The sequence below is a fragment of the Enhydra lutris genome, unplaced genomic scaffold, assembly GCF_002288905.1.
Source record: "Enhydra lutris kenyoni isolate GAN:26980312 unplaced genomic scaffold, ASM228890v2 scaffoldscaffold40, whole genome shotgun sequence".
Classification (NCBI taxonomy): domain Eukaryota; kingdom Metazoa; phylum Chordata; class Mammalia; order Carnivora; family Mustelidae; genus Enhydra; species Enhydra lutris.
In genome coordinates this window covers 7,052,597-7,077,459 of record NW_019154124.1, presented here as the reverse complement: position 1 = coordinate 7,077,459, position 24,863 = coordinate 7,052,597, and the positions used below count along the sequence as shown (strand labels likewise).

Sequence of the window (24,863 nt, the reverse complement as noted above, 5' to 3'; positions counted from 1 at the left end):
ACCACCTCCAACTGCCCACTCCTGGGGATAGTCCCTGATAGGATTTCTTCTTCACACACTCATCAAAGCCTAGAAAGTTTTTGTTTTATACAAACAGACCCCCTCCCTTCTGACCTTCTGCAAGGTTACTAAAGGAGACAGACAGACCTCACTTCCTACATGGTTCACAGAGCTCTGATGCTTTCTGATAATTCAGAACACATCCCAACAGAGTTCCAAGGTTCAGAAGTCCTGTCTTCTGACCCTTTTCTTTCTATATGACCCTAAGAGACATGGCAAGACCAAGGGAAAGAGCCACAGAACAAAGACCACTTAAAAGTAGCAGAGGGAGTTGCGCCTGGGTGGCTCAGTCGTTAAGCATCTGCCTTCAGCTCAGGTCATAATCCCAGGACCTGGGATCAAGCCCCAAATCGGGCTCCCAGCTCAGCCCGAGGCCTACTTCTCCCTCTCCTGTCCCCCTGCTTGTGTTCCCTCTCTTGCTGTTTCTCACTGTCAAACAAATAAATAAATAAAATCTTAAAAAAGAAAAACAGTGGTAGAAGGAAGGAGGAAAATGGATTAAAGAGGAGGAAGGGCAAAAACAGAAAATAAAAGGTACAGAGAAAACTTGTACCTTTTCTCTGTAATAAAAGAAATAAAAACAATAAAATAAAATAAAAAGTGATAGGGGGCGCCTGGGTGGCTCAGTGGGTTAAGCCGCTGCCTTCGGCTCAGGTCATGGTCTCAAGAGTCCTGGGATGAAGCCCCGCATTGGGCTCTCTGCTCAGCAGGGAGCCTGCTTCCTCCTCTCTCTCTGCCTGCCTCTCTGCCTGCTTGTGATCTCTGTCAAATAAATAAATAAAATCTTAAAAAAAAAAAAGTGATAAAAACACCAGCTACTAATTATCCCCATTACTTTGTGCAATGTGTAGGTGTAGAAAAAGACCAAGGGAGGTAAAGATCCTAATATCTTAAAAATGTGAGAAACTCAAAAGACAGAGAAGGCGTTGGGGCACCTGGGTGGCTCAGTGGGATAAACCTCTGCCTTCAGCTCGGGTCATGATCTCAGGGTCCTAGGATCGAGCCGGCATCTGGCTCTCTGCTCAGCAGGGGGCCTGCTCCCCCACCCCCGCCTCTGCCTGCCTCTCTGCCTGCTTGTGATCTCTCATTCTTTGTCAAATAAATAAATAAAATCTTAAAAAAAAAAAGAATTTATTAAAAAAAAAAGAGAGAGAAGTTGTGTGCTGGAAAGGTATCTATGAAGTTTCCTGGAAATTACACTGGGCTTGAACATTGTGCAACATGCAGATGTAGAAAAAGACCAAGGGAGGTAAAGTTCCTGATATCCCAAAGAAGTGAGAAGTAAGACAGAGAAGGCGGGCACTGGAAAGGTATCTGTGAAGTTTCTTGGAAATTACACTGGACTGGAAAAACGGGGGAAAGGAGGTGAACAAGGGAAAAGAAGACTGGAAAGTTGGTAGAACAATTAATGGGGATAGGCAAGAGGAGAAACATATTTTGGAGCAAGGACAGAAATGCTGGACCTCAGGGGCTTAGGAAACCTGTTAGATTACTAGGCAGTTTAAAACATTCCCTGGGGGACGCCTGGGTGGCTCAGTTGGTTAAGCAGCTGCCTTCGGCTCAGGTCATGATCCCAGCGTCCTGGGATCGAGTCCCACATCGGGCTCCTTGCTCGGCAGGGAGCCTGCTTCTCCCTCTGCCTCTGCCTGCCATTCTGTCTGCCTGTGCTTGCTCTCTCTCCCTCTCTCTCTCTCTGACAAAAAAAAAAAAAAAAATCTAAAACATTCCCTGGAGGCCAGTAGTCAGAGTAGAAAAAGTGGCTGAAAACTTGCAGAGTGAACCAGAACCCTAGAGGGCAAAAAGATAAGGGCCCTGTGAAAAGGGCATGGAATCAGTAGGAAGTCCTGCTTCAGGGATTTTGTGAGGGGAATGTGCACCTTCTTTACCAGGACCCGGTCAAGACTGGTAAGCACTAGTAGTACCCACTGCACACACCTTTCAGCTATCTCCCCTCCTCCCTTTATCTCTGCCTACTTGCAGTCTCCTCTGGGTTGTTTCTTTCCTCACTATCTCCTCGAAGCACACAGGACACTCTCAGGTGTGAACAGTAAGTTGGCAGCTTGCTGATTTTTCTCAAGAAAATGCACCTAAGTTGCAAACCAAGCTGCAAGGACAAAGAAAATACTAAATATACATACCACTCTCGGAGTTTACAAAGTAGCTCAAAATACAAATTGAGGCAGCTTGGCTGTAGCTGGTAGTAATACCTCTCGCAGGAGAACCGCGGCCACAGCACGGCAGGGGCAACCCAGCCGCTGCCAAGAATGGCGCCTGCTTCGAAGACAAGTTTAGGCAAGGTGTCAGGCGCAGCCTGATGGGGTTGGGAAGGGGCTACATCCAGAATTAACTGAATCAATACGGAGGACAAACGGGAACCGGGTTTTTCAGTGATAGAGAAGGAAGATACAAGGACAAGATCAAATGAACTTTGAGGTACTGTATTTGAACTGGAGCTATCATTGCAAATCCATGGCTTATAATACATCTAAATACAGAGGTAAATATAAATGTAGAGGAACACACACACACACACACACACCCTTCCTAGCCCTAGCCCCAAGGTCTAAAGGTAGTAACACCGCAACAGCCATAAGCACTTCTGGCACTCTCGCTCTCTACCTTGCTCTCTTTCTACCACCCTCCTCAAAGAAATGACTGACTCCAGGGCTGAGGCAGAGGAAGGATAAACTGAACCTAAAACATTGTGCAGCCCTAGAAAGAAAGAAAGTGATCAAAGAATGAAAGGGACATATCAAAAAAGACAAACTGCTCAAAGGGTTCCATTGGCCAATTTAGGCCAATCTGATCATCAAAATGAATAATGACATTAATAAATTGAATAAAATAGAAATCCATGAGTAAATAAATAGGGGAAAGCTTATCCTTACAGAAAAATGACAATAAATACAGAAGGAATGACGGAGTTAGAAAAAAAATCACCACTTGGCAACCATCATAGCAATAATTCTGGTAATAATCATCAATGCATGTTAACACTAGAAGGTGAAGGTGGGATGAGGAATGAGTTATTTTTTATAATCTTACTGTGTCTCCACACAGGACATTTGTTGATTATAAAGGGAAAAACAAATTTACAATGGAGAAATCTGGCAGATATTACATTAATCAAGTGATTAATGTAAATACCAGTAAGGGGACAAATTTTATGTTGTTTGCCACCTGACAGGATGCAATGAGAAGAAGTATTACTTCTATGATATTCCGGCCAAATTTGCATAACTTGGGTTTCATGAAGAAACATCACACTACTAACTCAGTATTACGCTGCTAATTCTTAAACAACTAGCTCTCCAGAGGTAAAAAGTCCTTCCTTGTCTGTGGTGTTCCCTGATTTCCATGGTGTAAATAATCCCACTATGGCCAATTTCAACTACCAACTGATAATGTGGGCCTAGGAGTTGGGAAGAGATAAGCACATTCTGGACTCACAAGTCACTAGGGAGTCTGATCCCCACCAGGGGCATAAACCCAAATTAAGGGACTTTGTGCAAAGTGACTACCTTGTAGTCTTCAAAAATGTGAAAACCATGTAACTTGAGTAAAGGCTGATGTCTGCTCCAGAATGAAGGAGACTAGAGAGAAATGACCACTGTGTGCAGCGCATGATCCCAGATTAGAGCTTCTGGAGAAGGAACAAGGCTATTAATAGGGACAATCAGCAGAATTTAAGTGGGGTCTCTGAGTGAAAGACATGTGGAAGTTCTTTGCACTGCTCTCTCAACTTTTCTGTAAGTTTGAAATTGTTTAAAAATAAAATCATATCTTTTCAAAAGTACAACTGATTTGTATCCGATTAGGACATTCTGGATTTGAGCATAGGGAAAATGCTGAAAGGACAAAGAGCTGGGAGAGCTAAATTCCAATTAATGTAGGTAAAGAGGGTTAAAGCCCATGACTGCTCTGGGTGATGTCTAGTGCTGCTTCGCTCATAGTGACATTAACAGTTGAAATTAAGAACCTCACAGAATAATATTTATTTCTCAAAAGGAACATAGGTTACCAAGACTCAGATGTTTAATTACCCATTCCCTTGTTTTAGAGCATAAAGATACTATGGAAAGGCAGTGGGACTGAGAGATTTACTTAAAATACTAATATTGTAAAATTCTACTTAGACCATTTTTTAAAGGGAAGCTACTTCATTTAAATCAACTTTTAAAAATGTACAAAAGTAAATTAAAGCAAGGTGAAGAGCATTTTGGTTTTAAAATAAGCATATACTTCTAAATCATCATTCTCTATCAAAAATAAAAAACAGGGAAGAGGGCGCCTGGGAGGCTCAGTCAGACATCCATCCTGAGCTCTTAATTTCAGCTCAGGTCTTGATCTCAGGGTCATGAGTTCAAGCCCTGTACTGGGCTGTTTAAAAAAATAAATGAAATAAAATTAAATTAAAAACAGGGTAGAGAGAAGCTGGTGTCAGGAATTAAAACACTGCAGTGTAGAAAAAAATGGTACTTCTTAGTATTATCCACAAAAAAATCTACCTTTTGACAGCTACACTGAATGCATGTAATACACTCATTTAGTAAAAGCAGAGTTAACAATTTTTGCTTAGATCAACCCAAACACCATGAGTCACAGGCACGTGGGCAGTGAGGTTAGTACTGCCTTGAAAACAGGAGACATACAAATCTACAGTGATCTTACTTATTCTATGATAGAAGAAGTATTTCCTGCACTGGATTTTGAACAAAAAGCATTTGCAAAGAAACAATGTGCAATTCCACTACCATGGTTAAGGCTTGCCATGTTTTATAACTTCAGAGCTAATTCTGTAACTCGCCTACTGCATTAATCTTTGGCATGACCTGTGTAGAATTTTCTTTAAAGTATTATGCTTGCCATTCAGGAAGGATAGCTCTATGTCGCAAATACACATAGGAGGAAATGACTTTTAGAAACTTAAGTAGTCTAATTAGTGTAGTTCCTTTGTGAGATGGATGATGATTTTGGTCTTGTCTGAAAAAATGCAAATAAATGTACAACCTGCACCATAAATAAATCATAAAACTGGATGTGTTTTTCAACATTGAAAACTTTAACTGAAGAGTTAATACAACTTTTAAAGAATTTACTAGCTTATGAAATCTCAAATGTATTGTATCAAACAGGAAAACCAGTATGTTTCTATTTGAAAAACCTCATCAGGGAAAGAAGCTGAGAGTATTTACTGGCGCTCTAGAAAATACTCAGGGGTGTATCAATAGAGCCAACTGAAGATCATCCTTCCAGCTCTAAAGGACATTAGAGAGTGGTTATAGGGAAAGTTAACAGTAGCAAATAACTCTTGTTCTAAAAGATGGTATGAAATTTCTAGTCCTGCTCTCATTTCTATAAGGGAGCGGGGGGCTAGAGTAACAGAATGCATACAATCTCAGATATAAAAAAATGACACAGGAGCCTACATATTACCATCACAGCTGTGTGCAGCTATGCATACCTCTTGAAGATACGCTAACAAAGACTTTCAAAGACTTATGAGTCTGTATGTTTCCCTATGTATCCTCTACAACACCTAAGTTTGAGAGGTATGCACCAAATTATGTATTACGTACCAGATTTATGTATGGTACCCATAACTGTTCTAGAACTAGTCCAATTTTAAAACAGAGTGGCTACAGCAACGTTAATGAGTTATCTAGTTGTGGCATAGGTTATTTTTAAAAATCTGGGATATACGGACATTTACATGGTCTTCATCCTTGTCTATGGGAGACAGACTTCACCTAGTTTACTGTTTAAATGACTGAGCTATTTAAACTGCAGTCACTAAAAACCAAATTTTTAATCCCTGTACCAAAAATTTATGGTGGGACTACATACCACTCTTACATTATATAGTATGCTCTATTATGGGAAGAAAGCCAATTTATTAAATCTTTAACATTCATTTAAGTGTTAAAAACATTCAATATGGAGGTTAAATGGGACAGCAATATTTAAGGTAGGTCGGTCAGGGGGCACCTGGGTGGCGCAGTTGGTTAAGTGTCCAACTCTTGGTTTCCGCTCAAGTCATGACCTTAGGGTTATGGGATCTAGCCCTCTGCACTCAGCACAGAGTCCGCTTAAATGAGACTCTCTCCCCCTCTGCCCCTCCACTCCCCCCCACAAAAAATAAACAAATCTTTTAAAAACAACTCCCCCACACCAAATAACTGCCAGTCTTTAAAAAAAAAATAAATAAATAAAGGCTAGGTCAGTTAGGCATGTGAGTTAACATGTGGCCTGGTTTTACTCTGGCCTATGTCTCTAATCTGCCAAGTCACTTTATATATATATATATTTTTTAAAGATTTTTATTTATTTGACAGACAGATCACAAGCAGGCAGAGAGGCAGGCAGAGAGAGAGAGAGAGAGAGAGAGGAAGGCTCCCTGCTGAGCAGAGAGACCGATGTGAGGCTCGATCCCAGGACCCCGGGACCATGACCTGAGCCGAAGACAGAGGCTTTAACCACTGAGCCACCCAGGCGCCCTAAGTCAATTTATATTGACTGTTTTTCAGTGATATTGTGATGGTGAAATTAATCTTAAAGGACACGTTAAAAAAAAACCAGTATCTGAATTCCAAAATAGGTATTACGCTGAAGACATACACTATCTAGATATAATTCTTCCTACTCAATCTTTTTAGTAGATATTATAATTATGCTAATTTAAGACTATAATTCTTTAAAACTAAAGCACTAAATACTCAGGAAATATGGTTGATTTCTACATCTTTGTAAACTGATATTTTCTTTGGCTTTGTTTTCTCAGTTTCATAGAGTTCTTTTACATAAATACTATTTTTTTTTCAAATGAGAAATATGTCTTGTTTAAAAAAATAGTTTTATCTTAAGAATGAAATGTACTTAGAAATTATAAATAGAGCCTTTCCAACTTATAAACACAGGATGTAAAAATAGTAGTTTTCATCCTAACATCTAGAAAACCAAAAGACACTATACACAAAGCTTAGACATTTGAGGGGCTATACATTTATTTTCGCATCGGTGATGCTAATTCAGATACCTTAATGGAAGTACCCAGCTTTTCAATTTATTATCACCAGAAACAATTTTAAGTCTTAGCTGATCTTCCAGTTTAAGGCCTTTCTAACTTATCAAAACTTTAAAGAACAAGACATCATCAAGATTTCAGAACTCGATTTAGAACTTCCAAAATTAACATTTTTCTTAAGATCTTTTTGTACCTAATATTTAAAACATTCTCATTCATATGCTAGCAAACCAGTTCCAAATGAAACAGCTGAAAATAGTACAACTTTAAAAAACATTTAGATTATAAAGTTGTCACTTTAGAGAGAATAAATCCAAGGGGATTTAGCCATCACATTATCAATGACTGGTAGTCAAGGTCATTCTATAGCCCAAAGGAAGAAAATTGAAGTGTGAATCATTTGACTAAAGAAACACAGCAGAAATCCAAAGGCACTAAAACCTACTGATCTAGGGGCATTTTGAATGCTATGTAACAGAAGACAACCAAAACAACTAAATGATTCCCCCAAAGCAAAACACAGTCACTGTGCTATTTATTTTATAACTGCTCATCTCATCAGAAAGTCTTGCGTTATGTGTGTAAGACACTGATTTTGCAGAGATAAAATTATCACATCCTACTGTCAGAAAAGAGAGCTATTTATTAAAAGAAAAAAAACCAGAAAGAATGCAATTCAAATTCAAAACAAAACACAACAAAATAAAACAAAACGTAAATGTTTTCTGGATGAAGAAGAGGTGGTTGGAATAGTCAGGGGATCCAATTTAATGCCACGTTATTTCAAACTATTAGGTTTTTGTGCAATTACCCTCAAAATTACAAGCAATGAAAATACCCCAGGATACAACTGCTTAATTTTCCAATGCATGACAAACTTGATCATAAAAGCACAATCACAACGGGATGAAATAATTAGGAGAGGAGTTAGCAAAAGTGTTCAAAATAGTTATGTGCAGTATCCCTTTTCTTGACTTATTAACTTAGCAACTTTTTTTTTTAAAGATTTTATTTATTTATTTGACAGAGATCACAAGTAGGCAGAGAGGCAGGCAGAGAGAGAGGAGGAAGCAGGCTCCCTGCTGAGCAGAGAGCCCGATGCGGGCCTCGATCCCAGGACCCTGAGATCATGACCTGAGCCGAAGGCAGAGGCTTAACCCACTGAGCCACCCAGGCGCCCTAACTTAGCAACTTTTATCGTTCTACTCAGTTTACTCCGTATACTCAGTAGTTTGACCATACCATCTTAATATTTTTTACATTTATTACATGTCTATGTAAACTAATAAAATAACTCTGAAATGTTCTGCATTAACTTTTCAAAATAATAATACAAGACTGAGTTAGGTTTATTTTTGCAGTTTGCCATAATTACATTTTCCTATTTGGTAAATGTTTACTGTGATACAAACTATACAAAAAGCCCAATTTGACCTATAGTGCCGATAAAAACAGAATACTCAATTTAATAGAAGTAAGGTGGTACTTGAGAAATCACAAAATAAATAAAAATCAAGAAATCCCAACTAGATATACTTTGATGTATATACACTCATGCTCACACAGGTATATTTACACAGATCCCAAAGTAAACTTTATGGTCTCTATTATTCCATTATCTATATATAGCATTATAATTTATCAAAACAAAATCCATAATGGGAATGTCATAGCTAAAGTCATTAATATTATATTACCTAAGACTGAAGTGCCAGAAAAGGGACAGTGCATCTCTACACCATATAAAGCCTTGAATAAATACAAACCCTGATAAAAAGAAAGCGGCGTGCCAGAGATCTCGGAAGACAGCGCCCACACTGTAAGAGGTGCTGGTACCGTGGCTCTGAGCTGCTCCCTCCTGTGTGTTATCTGTGGTGCTAGAACCATCTCCTTCCCTATGGACTTCCAAATGGGCTGCTTTTCTTAATTTCCTTGATCAGAAGAGATTAAGAGCAGAAGGTGGCTTTAAAATGTTAACAACCACTCTGTTGGTAGCACATTCAAAATTGTGACCAAACATAAAGACAGGAACTTTAAAACACAATAAAATTCAGTTATTAACTGGAGAAAAGTTAACGCCAACATTAAGGTACATATTCAAGAGCAACTTCTATAAATGTTGGGTTATTGTTCCTTGTTCACACTGACAGGTGAGTGAACATGAGGTTGTAATGATATCATTGGACAGATTTTTACAAAGCATTTCTTCCCTATTTGAATGCCACTTATCTGCAGAAGAAGAAAGAAAAAAATTTAGACAGAAAGAATTACAATCTAACTGATCAACAATGCTATTTATCTAAGTGTCGGTATTATCTTTTCACAAGGAGAAGGGCTTAAATCTCAACATCCCCAAACTGCAAATGTCGCAATCTCTTAGCAACCATATTCAAAGGAGGAATTGCTCCAAAGACCCTTAAACAGAACTCCATTGTGCTGAGTGGCCAGAGAGACTTCCTACGCTTACTTAAGAGACAATATTAAACAACTTTGAATAGTATTTAATAAACAGAATTTAGCTGAATTTTTTCCTGGCTATTGTTTTGCTGAAGTATCTTGTAAGTACAAGATTTTGTAAGTAGAGGGAATTATCAGCAATTCCAGCTAATATATTCCCTACAATATCAAGTGCCTTGTAAATGAGCTTTAGGAAAGAAAACAAAAACAGGTATGTGGTCTCATAATGGCCTTGAAGCAAACACATAAACTAAATCATTTGGTAGCTAAGCTTCCTGGTCTATTTGGAAGAGTGACTTTATCAGATAACATTTTCTTCAAGTCAAGAACAATCCTAGATTCAAATTACACAAATCCACAAAAAGGTTGCTTTTAAAAGAGTACCTTCTTCTTTTACCCCCTGCACTGAGAGGGGGTTTTGGTGTTCTTGTTGACACAATCTGGCAGTGCACTGTTCCCAGGAGCAGCATCAGCCATATTGGCCCAATCACTTCCGTCAGAGGTATGCTATGTGGGCTAGAAGCGGAACAGAATAACACTACTGCAGCAACTACAAAGAGGGAAAGAAAATATGTTTAATTATAGATCTGACAGTCACCTCTTCAAAACGTTAAAAACTGTATTAACATTGCTTCTTCCAGATTACTTTTCTAAATTTAAATTAGTTAAAAACATTACTGCAGACAAGCTCTTTCAGACTATTTTTTTTGTTTGCCACTGGCTAACCACAGTATTCGGTAATAAACTCCTGGAACAAGATAACATCCAACACAGTCTCTAAAGCACACATTTTTATGCTGCAATGAAAACCAGCTGCATATGAATCCAAGGGCATTCCTGATAAGATCACAGACAATCAAAAGAACCACTAACCTCAAGTGCACTTAATTGCTTTGTTTTACAAACAAGGAAATCTATGATAGGTGTGTAATAAGGCTATAAAGAGCTTCTTTTCAAATAGAGATTTATCTGCTCAGAAATAACAACATAACTTTACTTGGGTAAATTCTTCAGGGAAACGAGTAAACACTCACCAATGCTAAGACTGCCACAGGAAGAAGAGATCTTGTTTTTGCTTGCTCAGCATCCTTTATACTTTCCAGACCGACCTTACGTCTCTCTATCTTTTGGGAGCTTGCCTCCTTTATCTGTCAATCAAATCGTCTTATTTCTCCCACTTTAGGGACAGATGTGTAATCTAGTCTTACCAGGGTCTTAATTGTGGGCACAGAAATTAATAATGAAATGGGCATGTAACCCTAGCAGGACCAATCAGAATCTTTTTCACGGATTAATAGAGGTAGTTAGAAAGGTCTTTCTCCCACATCACAAACAGTAAGGACTACAGAAATATGAAGTTGCCAGGGGCCACATCAGCCACCTCCTTAAGAGACATGAGACCAGCACAATGAGAATAAAATCACCAGTATAAAAGGTGAAGATATCATCTGAGCCTCTAGATCCAGCGATGCTTGAACACAGGGCCTAGGAGAGCCTAATTCTGTTTCAGGACAATTGGAGAATTTGAAAATTAGGTTTTTGTGCATTTTGTTAGGTGTAATTATTGTAATGTGCTTATGTAAGGTGCATTATTTTGAAGAGATGAATGTCGATGTATTCAGGAGTAAAACATCATGATGTATATAATTTACTTTAACAAGCTATATTAAGTACATATTCTAAAATATAGTAATTTAATTAAAAAGATGGGCATATGCTATTTAGAACAACTATGTAACATGTAAATCAGGACTCTTTTGAGAGTGAAAGGAGAGTTGTTAATAAAAGCACAAGGACAACACAAGTAGATTTGGACACTTGGACAGTCCCAAGCAAACTGAATAAATGGCTATCCCAGTTATTGTTTTTGTAGTAGTCTATCTAGTTTTCTGGGTTTTTGGAAAATTTTCATGATCAGCGGCATAAACAAAAACAATACTTTTTACAAAAGCTAGCTTGCATTTGGGTTTTTTAAAAAATTTTATTTATTTATTTGACAGAGAGAGATCACAAGTAGGCAGAAGGGCAGGCAGAGAGAGAGGGGGAAGCAGGCTCCCCGCTGAGCAGAGAGCCCAGATGTGGGGCTCAATCCCAGCACCCCGAGATCATGACCCGAGCTGAAGGCAGAGACCCAACCCACTGAGCCACCCAGGCACCCCTTGCATTTGGTTTCTGCCACCTGCAACTGAAAGGATCCTGGTATACCATACCAAGATATAAGCTTCAAATACCAGTTCATCTCCTCACATGTGTTAAAAGGTATCATAAACACAACTACTCAGCTTTATGTTCTCTTGAATAATAAGTTCCTTTAAAAAGAAAAAAAAAAAAAAAGACTTTAATTTTTTAAAATGCCAATCATCTTTAAGAATTACCCAGGAATGTAACTCAAAAATCTCTGGTTGTTCTATAAGAGTCCAGAATTTTGAAAACTCTAGTCTTTGTTGTTTTTAATATGAACTCTGATGCGACCTTTATTAAATCCCTTTACCTTTTTGAGCCTTGGTTTATTTTTTTGTACAATAAAATAGGATATAGGTACTATAAATTCATGTGAGGTAATACATACAAAACACTTTGAGGGCACCTGGGTGGCTCAGAGGGTTAAAGCCTCTGCCTTTGGCTCAGGTCATGATCCCAGAATCCTGGGATCGAGACCCACATCAGGCTCTTCGGCTCAGTGGGGAGCCTGCTTCCTCCTCCTCTCTCTCTCTCTCTCTCTCTCTCTACCTGCCTCTCTGCCTACTTACGATCTGTATCTGTCAAATAAATAAAATCTTTAAAACAAAAAACAACACTTTGAAAAGCTTCTTACAGAAGTGAATGTGTACTTAACACTGGCAAATAGTACTTTTATTTGCTATCATTAACTTAACTATCTTTAAAAAAGAAGGGGGATGCAAATGCAACTTAAGAGGTTCAGAGTTTCAGGGCATCTTGGTGGCTCAGTGGGTTAAGCGTCTGCCTTTGGCTCAGGTCATAAGGTCCTGGGATCAAACCCCAGATTTTCTCCCCCTCCCTCAGCTGCTCCCCCTACTTGTATTCTTTCTCTGTCAAATAAATGAATAAAATCTTTAAAAAAAAAAAAGAAAAAAAAGAGGTTCAGAGTTTCCTGGGGCGCCTGGATGGACCCAGTGGGTTAAGCCCTTCACTCTTGATTTCAGCTCAGGTCATGATCCCAGGGTTCTGGGATCAAGCCCGGCATTGGGCTCCATGCTCAGCAAGGAGTCTGTTTGACATTCTCTCTCTTTCTCTCCCTCTCAAATAAATACATAAATATTAAAAAAAAAAAAAAAAAAAAAAGAGGTTGAGTTTTGGGCACAAACAAGAACATCTTAAAGAACTTCAGATTTTGTATAACCTCTTTCTGGTTATTTATCTGTATTCTTTCAGCCCTATCAACACCATCCTCTGGTGGGGCTGGGAACCAACAAACCATATTTTGTATCTTAACAGGAAGTTGTTATATTCTGTAAAATTCTGCCAGTAGAAAGCATCAGGAAAAGGTGGGGGCAGGGGAGCAACTTTATTTCTCCCTTTTTTCCTGGTTGTGCCTGTATCCATATCCCTTCTATGGTCTCAGTTCCTAAGACAGTGGTTCTGGTATAACCACCAACCTGTTGTTCCCCTTTAAGTGAAGGGTTACGAAGAAATCATTCACTTCTCTTATATACTGTTAAGTTATACTTTTTGATCATTTAATGAAGTCCAATGAACTAGACAGAACTACTGAAGATTTTTGCTGGGCAGTACTTCTACAGATTCCTCTAAGAGCTCAACTAAGACAAAATGTTTTATTAGGCATGAAAGTTCCAAGGCAGGACTTCACATACTGGTCAAGCAGAACTCTTGGGATAATCATCAGAAATATAAGATATCTGAAGTTTAATTTTTAGGTCAATCTTTGAGATTTAGTGGAAGATGTTAGGCACTGGGAATAGTAAGACAAATAAGACCACAGTCTCTGCTCACTGCCTCTCCTCAATTTAGAAGAAAAGAGGGACACATAAAGAAACAAAATACCTGTAATATAGACTGAATTATGCCCCCTACCCTATTCATACGTTGATGCCCTACAGTGTCTATATGGATGTAGTAAAGGTTGAATGAAGTCATAAGGATGGAGCCTTAGTCCGATGGGGCCATTGTCCTTTTAAGGCAAAGAGATACCAGAGATCTCGCTCTGCTCACACATAGCGGGAAGACCATGTGAGGACACAGTGAGCAGGCAGCCATCCACAAGTCAGTAAGAGAGACTCACCAGACACCAATCTGATGCCACTCTGATCTCAGACTTCCAGACTCTAGAACTGTAAGAAAATAAATCTCTGCTGCTTAAGCCACACAGTCTATGGTATTTTGTTATGGCAGCCCAAGCAGACTAATAAAATACCTATGAAGAGTGCTATATATTGGGAGGGTGGATAGGAAAGGATTCTCAAAGAAGGTGGCACCTGATGCCTAGTCTGAGAGAAGTAAATGCAGATTAGGTAAATATAAGGGAAGAAGGCCACTCAAAGAAAGGGGCACATTCCAAGGCAGAAAGAATTAAAACAAACACACACATATACCACAAACAACGCAAAAAAGAAAGAGCAAAGAGCTAATTTAGCCTGGTAAAACCTGGGGAGAGATTCAACAAGGGACAGACTAAAAATGTGGCTTTCCTCTTGAAGGCAACAATAACTAGGAAGAGATTTAGACCTTAAGTGGCTAGTTTGAATTTCCAATTTAAAAGGTAAAAGGACAGAAGGTAGAAGACATAAGGGCTCTTGGCAGTAATCTGGGTGAGAAATGACATAAGCAAAAAGCATAAATGGAGTCGAGAATACATAGCTGAGATACTTAAAAGGCATGTAATTGAAATAAAAAACTATACACAGTTACACAAAACCAAATCTGACTGCACATGATTCCTTCTAGCTCTTAGAAGAAAGGTGGGATAGAGAATGAGGTAATTCAGAGCACTGCACCCTACTTTTCTATGCAAAAATGTGGAGGCACAGGGGTTTCGAGCAGTACCAGCAGATTCCTGGGGTCATTAAGGCTCATATCATTTTGTCACTGGCTGTGACTTGAAGCAGGTTAAATCACTTCTTTGATTTGGTAGGAGAATATTCAGTGTTCACCACTTAGGAACCCTTACAATGTCAAACTTTGGTTCTGAAATGAAAAATATCTTTTTCATGTCTGATCTAACCTGTCTTCCTTATTTAACATAGACAAGCCAGTAAGTAAATTTCTGACACAATATATGCACTTTAGTTACAATGGAAACTAGTCATTATAATAGCAAAAGACAGCAAAAAGCTTAAATGTCCAACACTGATATAGCACAGAATATTTTACAATAATTTAAAAATGTATTTTTAAGACTCTGATACTTGTGATGACATAAGGCAAGAAAATATAAATTTTTATACAGAATAATCTCAACATTTAAAAATGTTGCAAAGTAAACTGAAAGGCAAGATTTTGGGTAGGTAAATTTTTAAAAAAAATTTTTCCTACATTTTCTAAATTTTCTGCAAAGAATATTTATCATTTCTTTAATTAGAAACACATACATAGTCTCTCTACTGATAAAAATCACAAACCTTCAGAGTTTACTCCCTTTTATGTATATAAGATGTACCCTGGCTTAAAAGAAACAACTTTACCTAAATAAATGTCTATAGGTTCTACTACATTTTCATTTACTTAAAAGACATTTATCTGAAAAAAGAAAAGATATTTATCTTTTTACTTAAGAGTTTGTTGATAAAAATATTTAAATAATCATTCAGGATTACAATCATGTTTTTAAAAAAGCAAGACATTAGAATGACTGAAAGGGTAACCACTAAATTAAAATCACTGTTTTTATTAGAGCACAGGGATGTGAGTGGTGTCTTCCTCAGGCCTCCGAGCGCTCTCCAGCATCATATATTATGCATTATATGCTGTGGCTCTGACTCGGCACCCGAGTGCGTCCGTGCTGGTAGGCACCATGCTGGGACTGTTGAGCATGTCGCTCCGCAGTCAGACTGCTTAGACTTGAATATGGACTCTCCTGCACCTGCAGACTATGTGACTTTGGACCCTCATGTCCTTCGGATTCCTTTCTATCAGTTAGGCGGAACACCAGTACCTATACTTCCCTGCATGGTGGTTGTGAGAATTAAACGAGAATCTGAAGAGCACTCAGAAAATGGGGTATAGATTCTCCGTATGGAATGAGGATAGTCTCAGAAGACAATGGTTAAAAGAAAAAAGAAACCATGGCTGAGACAGGAAAAATGAACTCATACAGCTTGTATAAAAAAGACTGGTGGTAGGTATATGTGGTATGTATGTGCATTTGAAGAGACTTTCTAATTGTTAAATACCTTTCAATCTGTATTTTTCTTTAGCCATCCACAGATTCTAATTTTCATTAAATTATATTGGAAAATAACTGCTTTGTTTTCGCAAACATTTTTAATACCAAACCATATCTTATTAAACTTATTAAATGAAATATCACAATCAATGTGTATCTTCACACTTAGTATAATTAGTATATGTTTTTTAAAAAGCCTTAGTAACTCTAAATACATAACACCCTGAAAGTTAAAAGCAAAATGAATTTCTATCACTTAATTATACCTTGCAGAAGATAAAGGACAAGAAGCCAGAAAAAGATGACTTTTGATGTTACTTGTAACCACCACCGGAAGAAAAAGGGGAAAAACACAACTCGAACAATTCCCTTTCTAGTCAGAGAAGTCCAAGGACTTTCAGGTTTTGCCTTTGCAAATGCAGACCCTGGAAAAAGTAAAATAAAATGACACAGTACATTTATCATTCTTTAATTTCCCTTGAGAAAAAATTTCAATATCTAAAGAAAAACTATGTCTAATTTTATTTTGCATTACACTGTGAGAAATGCCCAATTTGGGGTATTCGACACATTTAAAAACATTCCTCATGCTATCATATTAACTCAGGTACTCTGAAAAAACAATTTTTAACTGAAATAACAGCAGAATTTCTCCCACATATTTTATAAATATAAGACAATGTTCAAATGTCAGTTTCAATTAGGAATTAAAAGTTACTTTAAAAAAAAAAGTTACTTTCATTTTTATAACCAAGCCATATAGCTTGCTAGGCAAACACAAGCTGGTTTTCTTTTCTTTTTATTATTTCTTAGCCCGATCTTTAGTGGTAGTAAAGACTAGTCAATGGTATTTAAATACCTCCATTATCTCTTTCTTGTACAAGTCCCGCCTTCACTTACGCTCACATTGCTTTTATTCCTACAAACATATATCTAACCCACTTTGAATTCTCTTCCTTCAAGGTCAATTTCTAATTGCATTAAGCTTTAATTTATTCAAGACTCACCTCTTACAAGATCAACATCTATGAGGTCTGGTTTCACATGTGCTGTTTTCTTTGGTTTATTCCTTAAACCCTATAATATATTAAAGTAGAACTGGTAAGAGAGTAATCTTAGAAGTCCTTATCACAAGAAAAAAAAATCTTTGTAACTGTGTATGGGGATGGATGTTCACTACTTATTGTGGTATCATTTCTCAATACATACATATCTCAACATATACAAATATCAAATATGGAATCATGCTGAATACCTAAAAGTAATATAATCCTATATGTCAATTATACCTCAATAAAAAAAATAGTATTGGAATTCAATAGATGTATTTTAAAGTCCAGACTAATACAAAATAATCAAATTCTAAAGATTTCAACTAAAAAAAAACTTTATGGAATATACTGAAGAAAAACATAAAACACGACATCTTTGTTACAACTGGAACATAAGTGTAGTATTTTAATACATTTTATTATTTCCCAAAAGGATCAATTTAGGGATGTGTGGACAGGGGAGGGCTGTTTATTACTGAAAGCAAAATTCTAGAACAAAGACTATCACTACAACCCAATCTGGATGTGCAGTCTGAGACGGTCCATGAGACTGTGTGGGCCCAGGTTTGCACAGGAGAGTGTGTTGAGGCTTACTGGGGGAGCAGGGGCCCTGAGAGGCCCTCAGGGGTGATGCTGGGGACGCTGCTGCAGGAAGCAGTAGCTCACAAAGCTAGGGACAGACAGGGATGCAGACTTCTCAGCTGATGCCAACACGTGGGGGTGCTATTAGCTGAGACCCAGAGAGGATGATGCATACCTCAGGATCACCACTATGTTCACATGCCAACCACTAAGGAGACCATGATACCACCTAATCACCTTAGAACTTAGATGCCATGCCCAGGCGAAGGAGGAGGGAAAAGCGGAAGTCACAGATTGAATTAGTTTAAACTCGGAATTATTGAACACTAAGGTTAAGTTTCTGCCACCAGTGTAGAGTGGGAATAAGGGTAGAGATCAAAATCATTGAACACACACACACACACACACACACAAAACTAGGATGTTAAGAATTGGAAGGGCTTAGGCTAAATTCCTCCAGAAGCCGAGTGCTGAGATATGAGACACGGTGTTTAGATGATCTGTTTACTATTCATTGAATTAATCAAGTAACTGAGCAGTAAATTCTATTTGGTCCTGATCCAAAAAACGATGACCCCTAAGGTAAAAATTTAGTTAAGTACTGTTTGCATCCAAAACAAAGAAGAGGAGACTATTTGAGCTCAGAATTAACTGAGATATTTAAACCAAATGCACCCTGAAATCAAGAAGCAATGAACTGTTGAACCCTTTCGAATAGTCTGTCCATGTGAAGTTGAAAACTACTCAAGAGGTACAAAAACAAGAGAAAAAAAGAGGATAGAAGACATAGTCATGGTAGTTTTATACATAGTCGGTCCTCATATTCATATTCTTTATTTGCAAATTTATTTTATTCCCGAATCAATATTTGCTGCACTTTTGCAGTCATTTGCAGATATGCACGAAGCTAAGAGTGGCAAAAAATCCGAGTCACCCCATGTGCACACTCCCAGCTGCAGTCAAACAAGGCAACAATCTGCCTTCTTATTTCAGCTCTCATGCTGAAAATAAGTATCCCTTTCACAGTCAATTTCATGCTGGGTTTTGTTTTTTTTTGTACTTCTTGTTGGTAATTTTGTTGTTTAAAAATGGACCGCAAGCACAGTATTGAAGTGCGGTCTGGTGGTCTAGTGTTCCTACGTGTAAAGAAGGCTGTGATGTGCCTCACTGAGAAGATGTGTGCTAGATGGGCTATGTTTGGGCTTGAGTTACAGTGTCGTTGGCCATGAGTTCAGCTGTTAATGCAGCAACAACATCTATTAAACAAGGTGTCTTTCAACAGAAACATACATAAAACAGGGATATGTACTGATCATTCGATGAAAGTGTGACTAGAGGTGGAGAAATGGTCAGTATCTGCTAATTCAGTGTTCATGCTAACTTTATAGAACGTAACTCCTGTGAATTAATGAGACCTGACTGCATCTGTACTTCATTTCCCATTTTAATTCATGATAAAGTGGCTCGCAGACTATGAATCATCCCTAGTATTTTGCAAACTGGAAAAGCAATTCTAATAATACATACATGTAAAAACAAAATTTCATTAATAGAGAACTATTTAAATTTGGTATGAAATTTGAGATTTAACCTTTATTACTGCCAACATTTTTTAACAATACTACATATTTTGATTTACTTCTTTTATACATTATTTTTCACATAATTTGAAAATAATCTTATTGCCAATGTTTTATGACAAATCTGAAGCTTAATTTACTGCTGTATACCTAAAATTTTTATCAGGTTGTTTAAAGAACTTAAAATTCTTATGAGGGGAACAGTAAATTAACTTGATTTATGCAATTGTGTTGTTTTTCAACATGTTCATTCTTCTTGACCTTTTTCATATGTGGTTCATTTCCTATTTAATATTTTATTAAAACTTTAGTTTGAGCTACATTGTAGAGTCACAGCACAATTGCAGGTTTTATTTATTTATTTATTTATTTTGAGAGAGAAAGTATGTGCACATGAACAGGGGAAGGAGGAGGTAGAAGGAGAGGAAGAGCGCGAATCTTAAACAGGCTCCATGCCCAGCAGAGACTGACATAGGGCTCGATCTCACAACCTTAAGATCATGACCTGAGCCAAAAATCAAGAGTCAGACACTTAACTATTTATTTATTATATTTTTTCCTAATTGCCAGCTTTGATAAAACTCACCTTCACAGTAACATATCAGAATAGAGTGTTTAAAATATGAAAAACAAAGAAAAACTTCACTGATAAATCTTCTAACATTAATGATTTTAAACACAAAAGATATTAGCACCCATATGTAAGCATTTGTAAGATCTGATTTTAATTATGTAGATATTTTAAGCTGGAAAATTTTAAGTTGGTTTAGAATACACTATATTCACGCAAAATGGCATAGCTTTCAGGACTATCATTACTGACCATCAAAAAGTTTACATGAACAAACAAAAAATGAAAACTAAGTTCAAAAGAAAAGATTTTAGCAACTACTGACTTAACTAGAAAGTAGAAACAATCAGGCACTATAAATATAATTAATCTCCAAGAAATCCAAGTAATATATTCTTTATTGAATATACACTTAAACTCTTAGAGTACATTCCTATGGCATAATAACACAAATTGCATGAAGTTTTGAAGTTTTTTAAATCTGTAAGTACACAGATAATGTTGAGTCAAAAAGCTTGTAACAGCTGTTTAAATTTAGAAAGTACTTCTGTTCAACGATGCAGATGTCCCATGGATGGAACTATTATAATACTGTGATTCCACCAAAGGACATAACCATCAGTTTCACTTCCCAGAAATCCTATTTAGTTTCCCCATCCTGTTTTTCCTCTATAATGATTTTAAATAGCATGGTTCTTTTTTATTGAAGCCTTATAACACTAGTAAGTACTAAAACTGGGGGAAATTCCATTTACTTTTAAATTTGGGTCAAGGTGAACAGAAAATGGAAGTTTTCGGTTATAATTTCTAAAATGTTTAAGAAAAAAAATAATTTGCAACTTAGAAAAAACTTTAGCAATATCAACTAAGGTCTTCAATTTAAAAAAATAGACATTTCCAAGGAATATATTCTCATGGCTTTCTTTGGTTTCTTTAGTTGCTGCTCACTGCTGTGACAGTAAGAGAGGACAAACTCAATGCATTCTGTATAGTGTTTTCTAAGGATGAGGTACAGTGTTTTGGGTTTCTTTTAAAATCAAATATTAATATGAACAGACCACAGTTGTATCTCTACCTTCCTTAGAATAAATACAAAATTATTTTACACTATAAACAGTTTGCCTCCACAAGGGAATGTTTTAGGCTTATCAATAAAGTGACCCCTTTATTTAATCCAAAATAATAAGAGTAAGCTTTAATACTGCTTTTACTTCTTCACTTACTATTACAAAATGCTATCTTTAAAGGGAGACATACTTCAGAAAAAAATTACAGTTCTTAGCCTTCTCCAAGTTCACCCTGTCAGTGCATCAAGGAACGGCTAACATAACCCTCCGTTACCCTAACTTCTATTTAGGCATTAAAATAGTTCTAAAAGTGAGGAATGTAGTATTTTCTGATGAGCGGCTTAAACGGTTTCAAGGCTTCTTATAAACCTGCACGCTGCTCTTCGCTTGCTTGAGTATCCTCACTCTGCACGATATTCTTGCCATACTACTGTCTCATGGATCTCTTACCTCCTTCCCTTTTATCTCTTCCTTACCTATCCATTAAATGTTGTTTCCCAGTGTTCTGTTCTCAGGCTTTTCCTGTCATCAGCCAGTGTAGATCTCACTCCTACAGTTGTATTGATATAATGTGTTATAATAAATGTGTATAGCACACATATACATACTGATATACACACACTTTCCTACCGAGGACTCCCAAATCTCCCTCCCAAGTACCACCTAAGTATTTCTAAAGCACAATTTACAAATCTGCTCCTCTTCTAGTATTTCCCACCACGCCTGAGTCAAGTTTCTAAAACACAAATTTAACTAGGTAACTTTTTCTGTTTAAAATCCTTCAATGTCGCCCTCATCATTTTCCAGATTATGTCCAGACTCTCCCAGGTGAGGCAGTTAAGCCCCTGCACAATCTGACTCCCATTTTCCTTTCTAGATTCATGCCCAACCACCCAATCTCCTTCCTCCATCCAACCTATTACCAGTCAAGCTCCTTGAGGATTCCTCAGTCAGTCCTGTTCCTTCTTTCCTGCATGTTTATTTTCATATGCTCTTCATTTTATCTGGAATGTTTTCCTCATTCTCCCCAATGTTTGTCAAACTCAGCTCATGAGTCACTTCCTCTGAAAATCTTTCCTAACCTCCCCAGGGCTGCTTCCCACTGCACTCCCCAATAGAGACCTAAACTGAATTGATCTCATTTGTAATTATGAATCTCATCTACAAAATTATAATCCATTCCATCTTTCCCATGATTTAATCCTGTATTTAACACATAGCAGGTGCTTACAGCAACTTACATTCTTCCTGAAAATAGTTTAAAGATTAAAACTGACCAATGGCAAAGAATCTTGCTCTTTATTATAGATGACTAAGTTGTTTAAACACTGAGTTTTTTTTTTTTTGACAGATTTTTAAGAAACTATAGACACAGGTTTCCAATCTAACATAAACCTTGTCATACAAAATAGAAAATGTCAAGCCACTGAAATAACATTCTCTGGGCTCAGATTAAATTTAGCTCGTGCAGGAACACACAGATTAGTATTATCTATGCAAATGAAAAATATAACTCTTATTATCAAAAAGGAGCAATTGCTAAGAAACAGAACAAGTTTATTAAAAAGTAGTTTTCATGCTAGAAAGGTAGCCTATGAGAATGTCTTATCAGCATAAGTGATTACATGTTCAAGAAGAAACCACCTACTACAAAAACATTTCTATTAATGCTTTACGTTCCTAAGTTCTTCTTAAAAATGACCAACTCTTCAGCGGCTCTACTTGCGTCCAAGTCATTCTGTTAGTAGCACCAAAAGCAGATCTCAATGAAGCAGAGCAGCATTTGACAGGACCACTCAGGCGGGAAAAGTCCTGAAACACTTACCAGTTTAATAAACTGTACAGAGCAATGACAGCATCAAAGGGGAGGAAAAGCAAACTAGAAGTATAAGGTGACAAGTGAAAGGGGAAGAGAGCTGATAAAAAATAATCATTAGAAAATAATTTTAAAAAGAACAGAGGATGCTAAAAAGCAAAAAACAAAACAAAACAAAACAAAAACAAACAAAAAAACCCATCAGAGGTAAAGACACATGACTCCACCAGCATAAGAGTTTACCTCTGTATTTAAAAGTTTGGAGAGAATAACTAATATTTACACCTTAAAAGTGTATGGGAAGATAAAAGACAAAATGTGGTTAACAATCAATTTATAGAACTATGTTTCAGAATATATGAAATGAAATAAACTTGTTACCTTGATTTCTCTTTGCTCGACAGATTTTTCCCATATTTGTTGATCATATGCTCCAATCTATGTAAATAAATAAAATACAACACTGCATTAAATGATCATTGTTGGTACCTGTCCAATAGCTATAACTCTGCTTGCATTATAAACAACTCCGCGTTCATTCAGCACCAAGTACGTTCAGCTTTGTCTCAGACTTCTGGGATCAATATTGTATTGCAGTAGTTCTCAAAGGTACAGTTTCAGGACCAGCAGTTTTAGCATCACCTGGGAACTTGCTGAAAATGCCAACTCTCTGGCCTCACCCCAGAGCTGCTCAGTCATATGGCTGTGGCCCCAACTATCTGCGTTTTAAAAATTCCTCTACATGATTCTGATACACTATTAAAGTTTAAGAACCACTGCCCTAAGGGAATCCTTTATTTAAAATAAACATACCTTTGGTACCTCCAAAAAAACTACCAATAATAAATCCTATGGAGTTATTTTTAAAGAAAATACAAATGGGGGCACCTGGGTGGCTCAGTTGGTTAAGCAACTGCCTTCAGCTCAGGTCATGATTCTGGAGTCCCGGGATCAGGTCCCACATTGGGCTCCCTGCTTGGAAGAGAGTCTGCTTCTCCCTCTGACCTCTTCCCTCTCATGCTCTCTTTCTCTCTCATTTTCTCTCTCTCTCTCTCAAATAAATTAAAAAAACTAAAAAAAAAGAAAATATAAATGTTCTACAGAATTAAAAATCCATAAGCATATAGATCTAAATTACCACTTGGCTTACAGTTTAAACTAGAAAATAAAGTCTTGAAAGTGATTGAAGACACAGGGTGAATATCGAGAAGTAGAATTCCTTTTAGCTTCTATGCCCATCACTCTCAGATGCTGTAAAGTTCTCTGAACTACACCTTCACCTGGGCAGGATGCACAAACCATTCTTACTGTCTGTCTCTAAGTTCTTTGTGTTAACACATACTGTCCCCAGTGTCCAACGGGACACTGAAGTGGGTCATTAGCTTATAGTTTTAACTGAGGATTTTCACTTTTAGCATTAACTGAAAATTAGAATTCTGAGAAATTAAAATTACTTCAGTTAATTACTAGATGAGACAGATAGAGACCAGATTCAGGCAGAGGTATTATGAGGATATTCAGGAAAGAGTATTTTCTGACTCATGACATCATTCTACCCAAAAGAATTTTTATCTATAACACTCTTTAAAATCTTGTTTCAAGAAATGAGAAATTGAGAATCCAAGCTGGTTTAAAGACAGACATGAAGGGGGTAGAATAAAATGATTACATGACTCTGTAAGTGCCTTTCATTTTGATTATTCTTACATATCATCTTATTCACTAACTTCTCTGGTCCTTTAAATCCTTTTCTCTTTTTCATCAACTTCCTGTGACTCCTTTCTTATTTTTTAAAATCACTTTGTGATATACTATACCCTGCAAATTAAAATCTTAGAACACCTAGACCAAGCCACATGGACTGAACAACTCACGTACATGTAACCAAAATTGCCAGGAGTCTCTCTCTCTAAAGCAGGACAGATTAGCAATAACCAACTGGTTGGACTTAATGGCAGAGCTGACCTGCAGTAACTAGTTGTCTTTTACCCTCCTAAATTTTAAATTCAATCATCTTCTTTAAAAATCAAAAAAGTAAGTATGGGAACACAGATTCTACAGGAGCAATTCTGCTCTAACCTGGTAATTCAGAATGACTGAGTTTAATTCAATCAAAACTTATTTTTAAAATGTGCAACGATTTCAATGGCACTGTATGCTTTTTAGTGAAACAATAACCCAAACTAATAAAGAATAGGTACTGATATGTTTTAATGATTATTCTGGCAGTATTTTGTTTTCACATACAAAAGAATGCACTAAATTCTCTTTAAAAAGAACTCTATTTTTATGT

At 37.1% G+C, this 24,863-nt stretch overlaps 1 protein-coding gene across 2 annotated transcripts in view; it reads right to left on the bottom strand.

Annotated features, from left to right (window-relative positions):
• Positions 1-24,863, bottom strand: part of LOC111155289 (putative homeodomain transcription factor 2) — a 93,839-nt gene that overhangs the window by 33,841 nt on the left and 35,135 nt on the right. The window contains exons 3-8 of one of the 2 annotated variants that reach the window (XM_022515428.1): positions 22,952-23,008; positions 22,580-22,591; positions 16,910-16,979; positions 16,169-16,327; positions 9,926-10,091; positions 8,851-9,015 (exon numbers count right to left, since the gene is read on the bottom strand). In XM_022515428.1, the coding sequence (XP_022371136.1) occupies positions 8,851-9,015; positions 9,926-10,091; positions 16,169-16,327; positions 16,910-16,979; positions 22,580-22,591; positions 22,952-23,008 (629 nt within the window). The remainder of the gene's footprint in view (positions 1-8,850; positions 9,016-9,925; positions 10,092-16,168; positions 16,328-16,909; positions 16,980-22,579; positions 22,592-22,951; positions 23,009-24,863) is intronic. The other variant, XM_022515427.1, reaches the window with a different exon arrangement.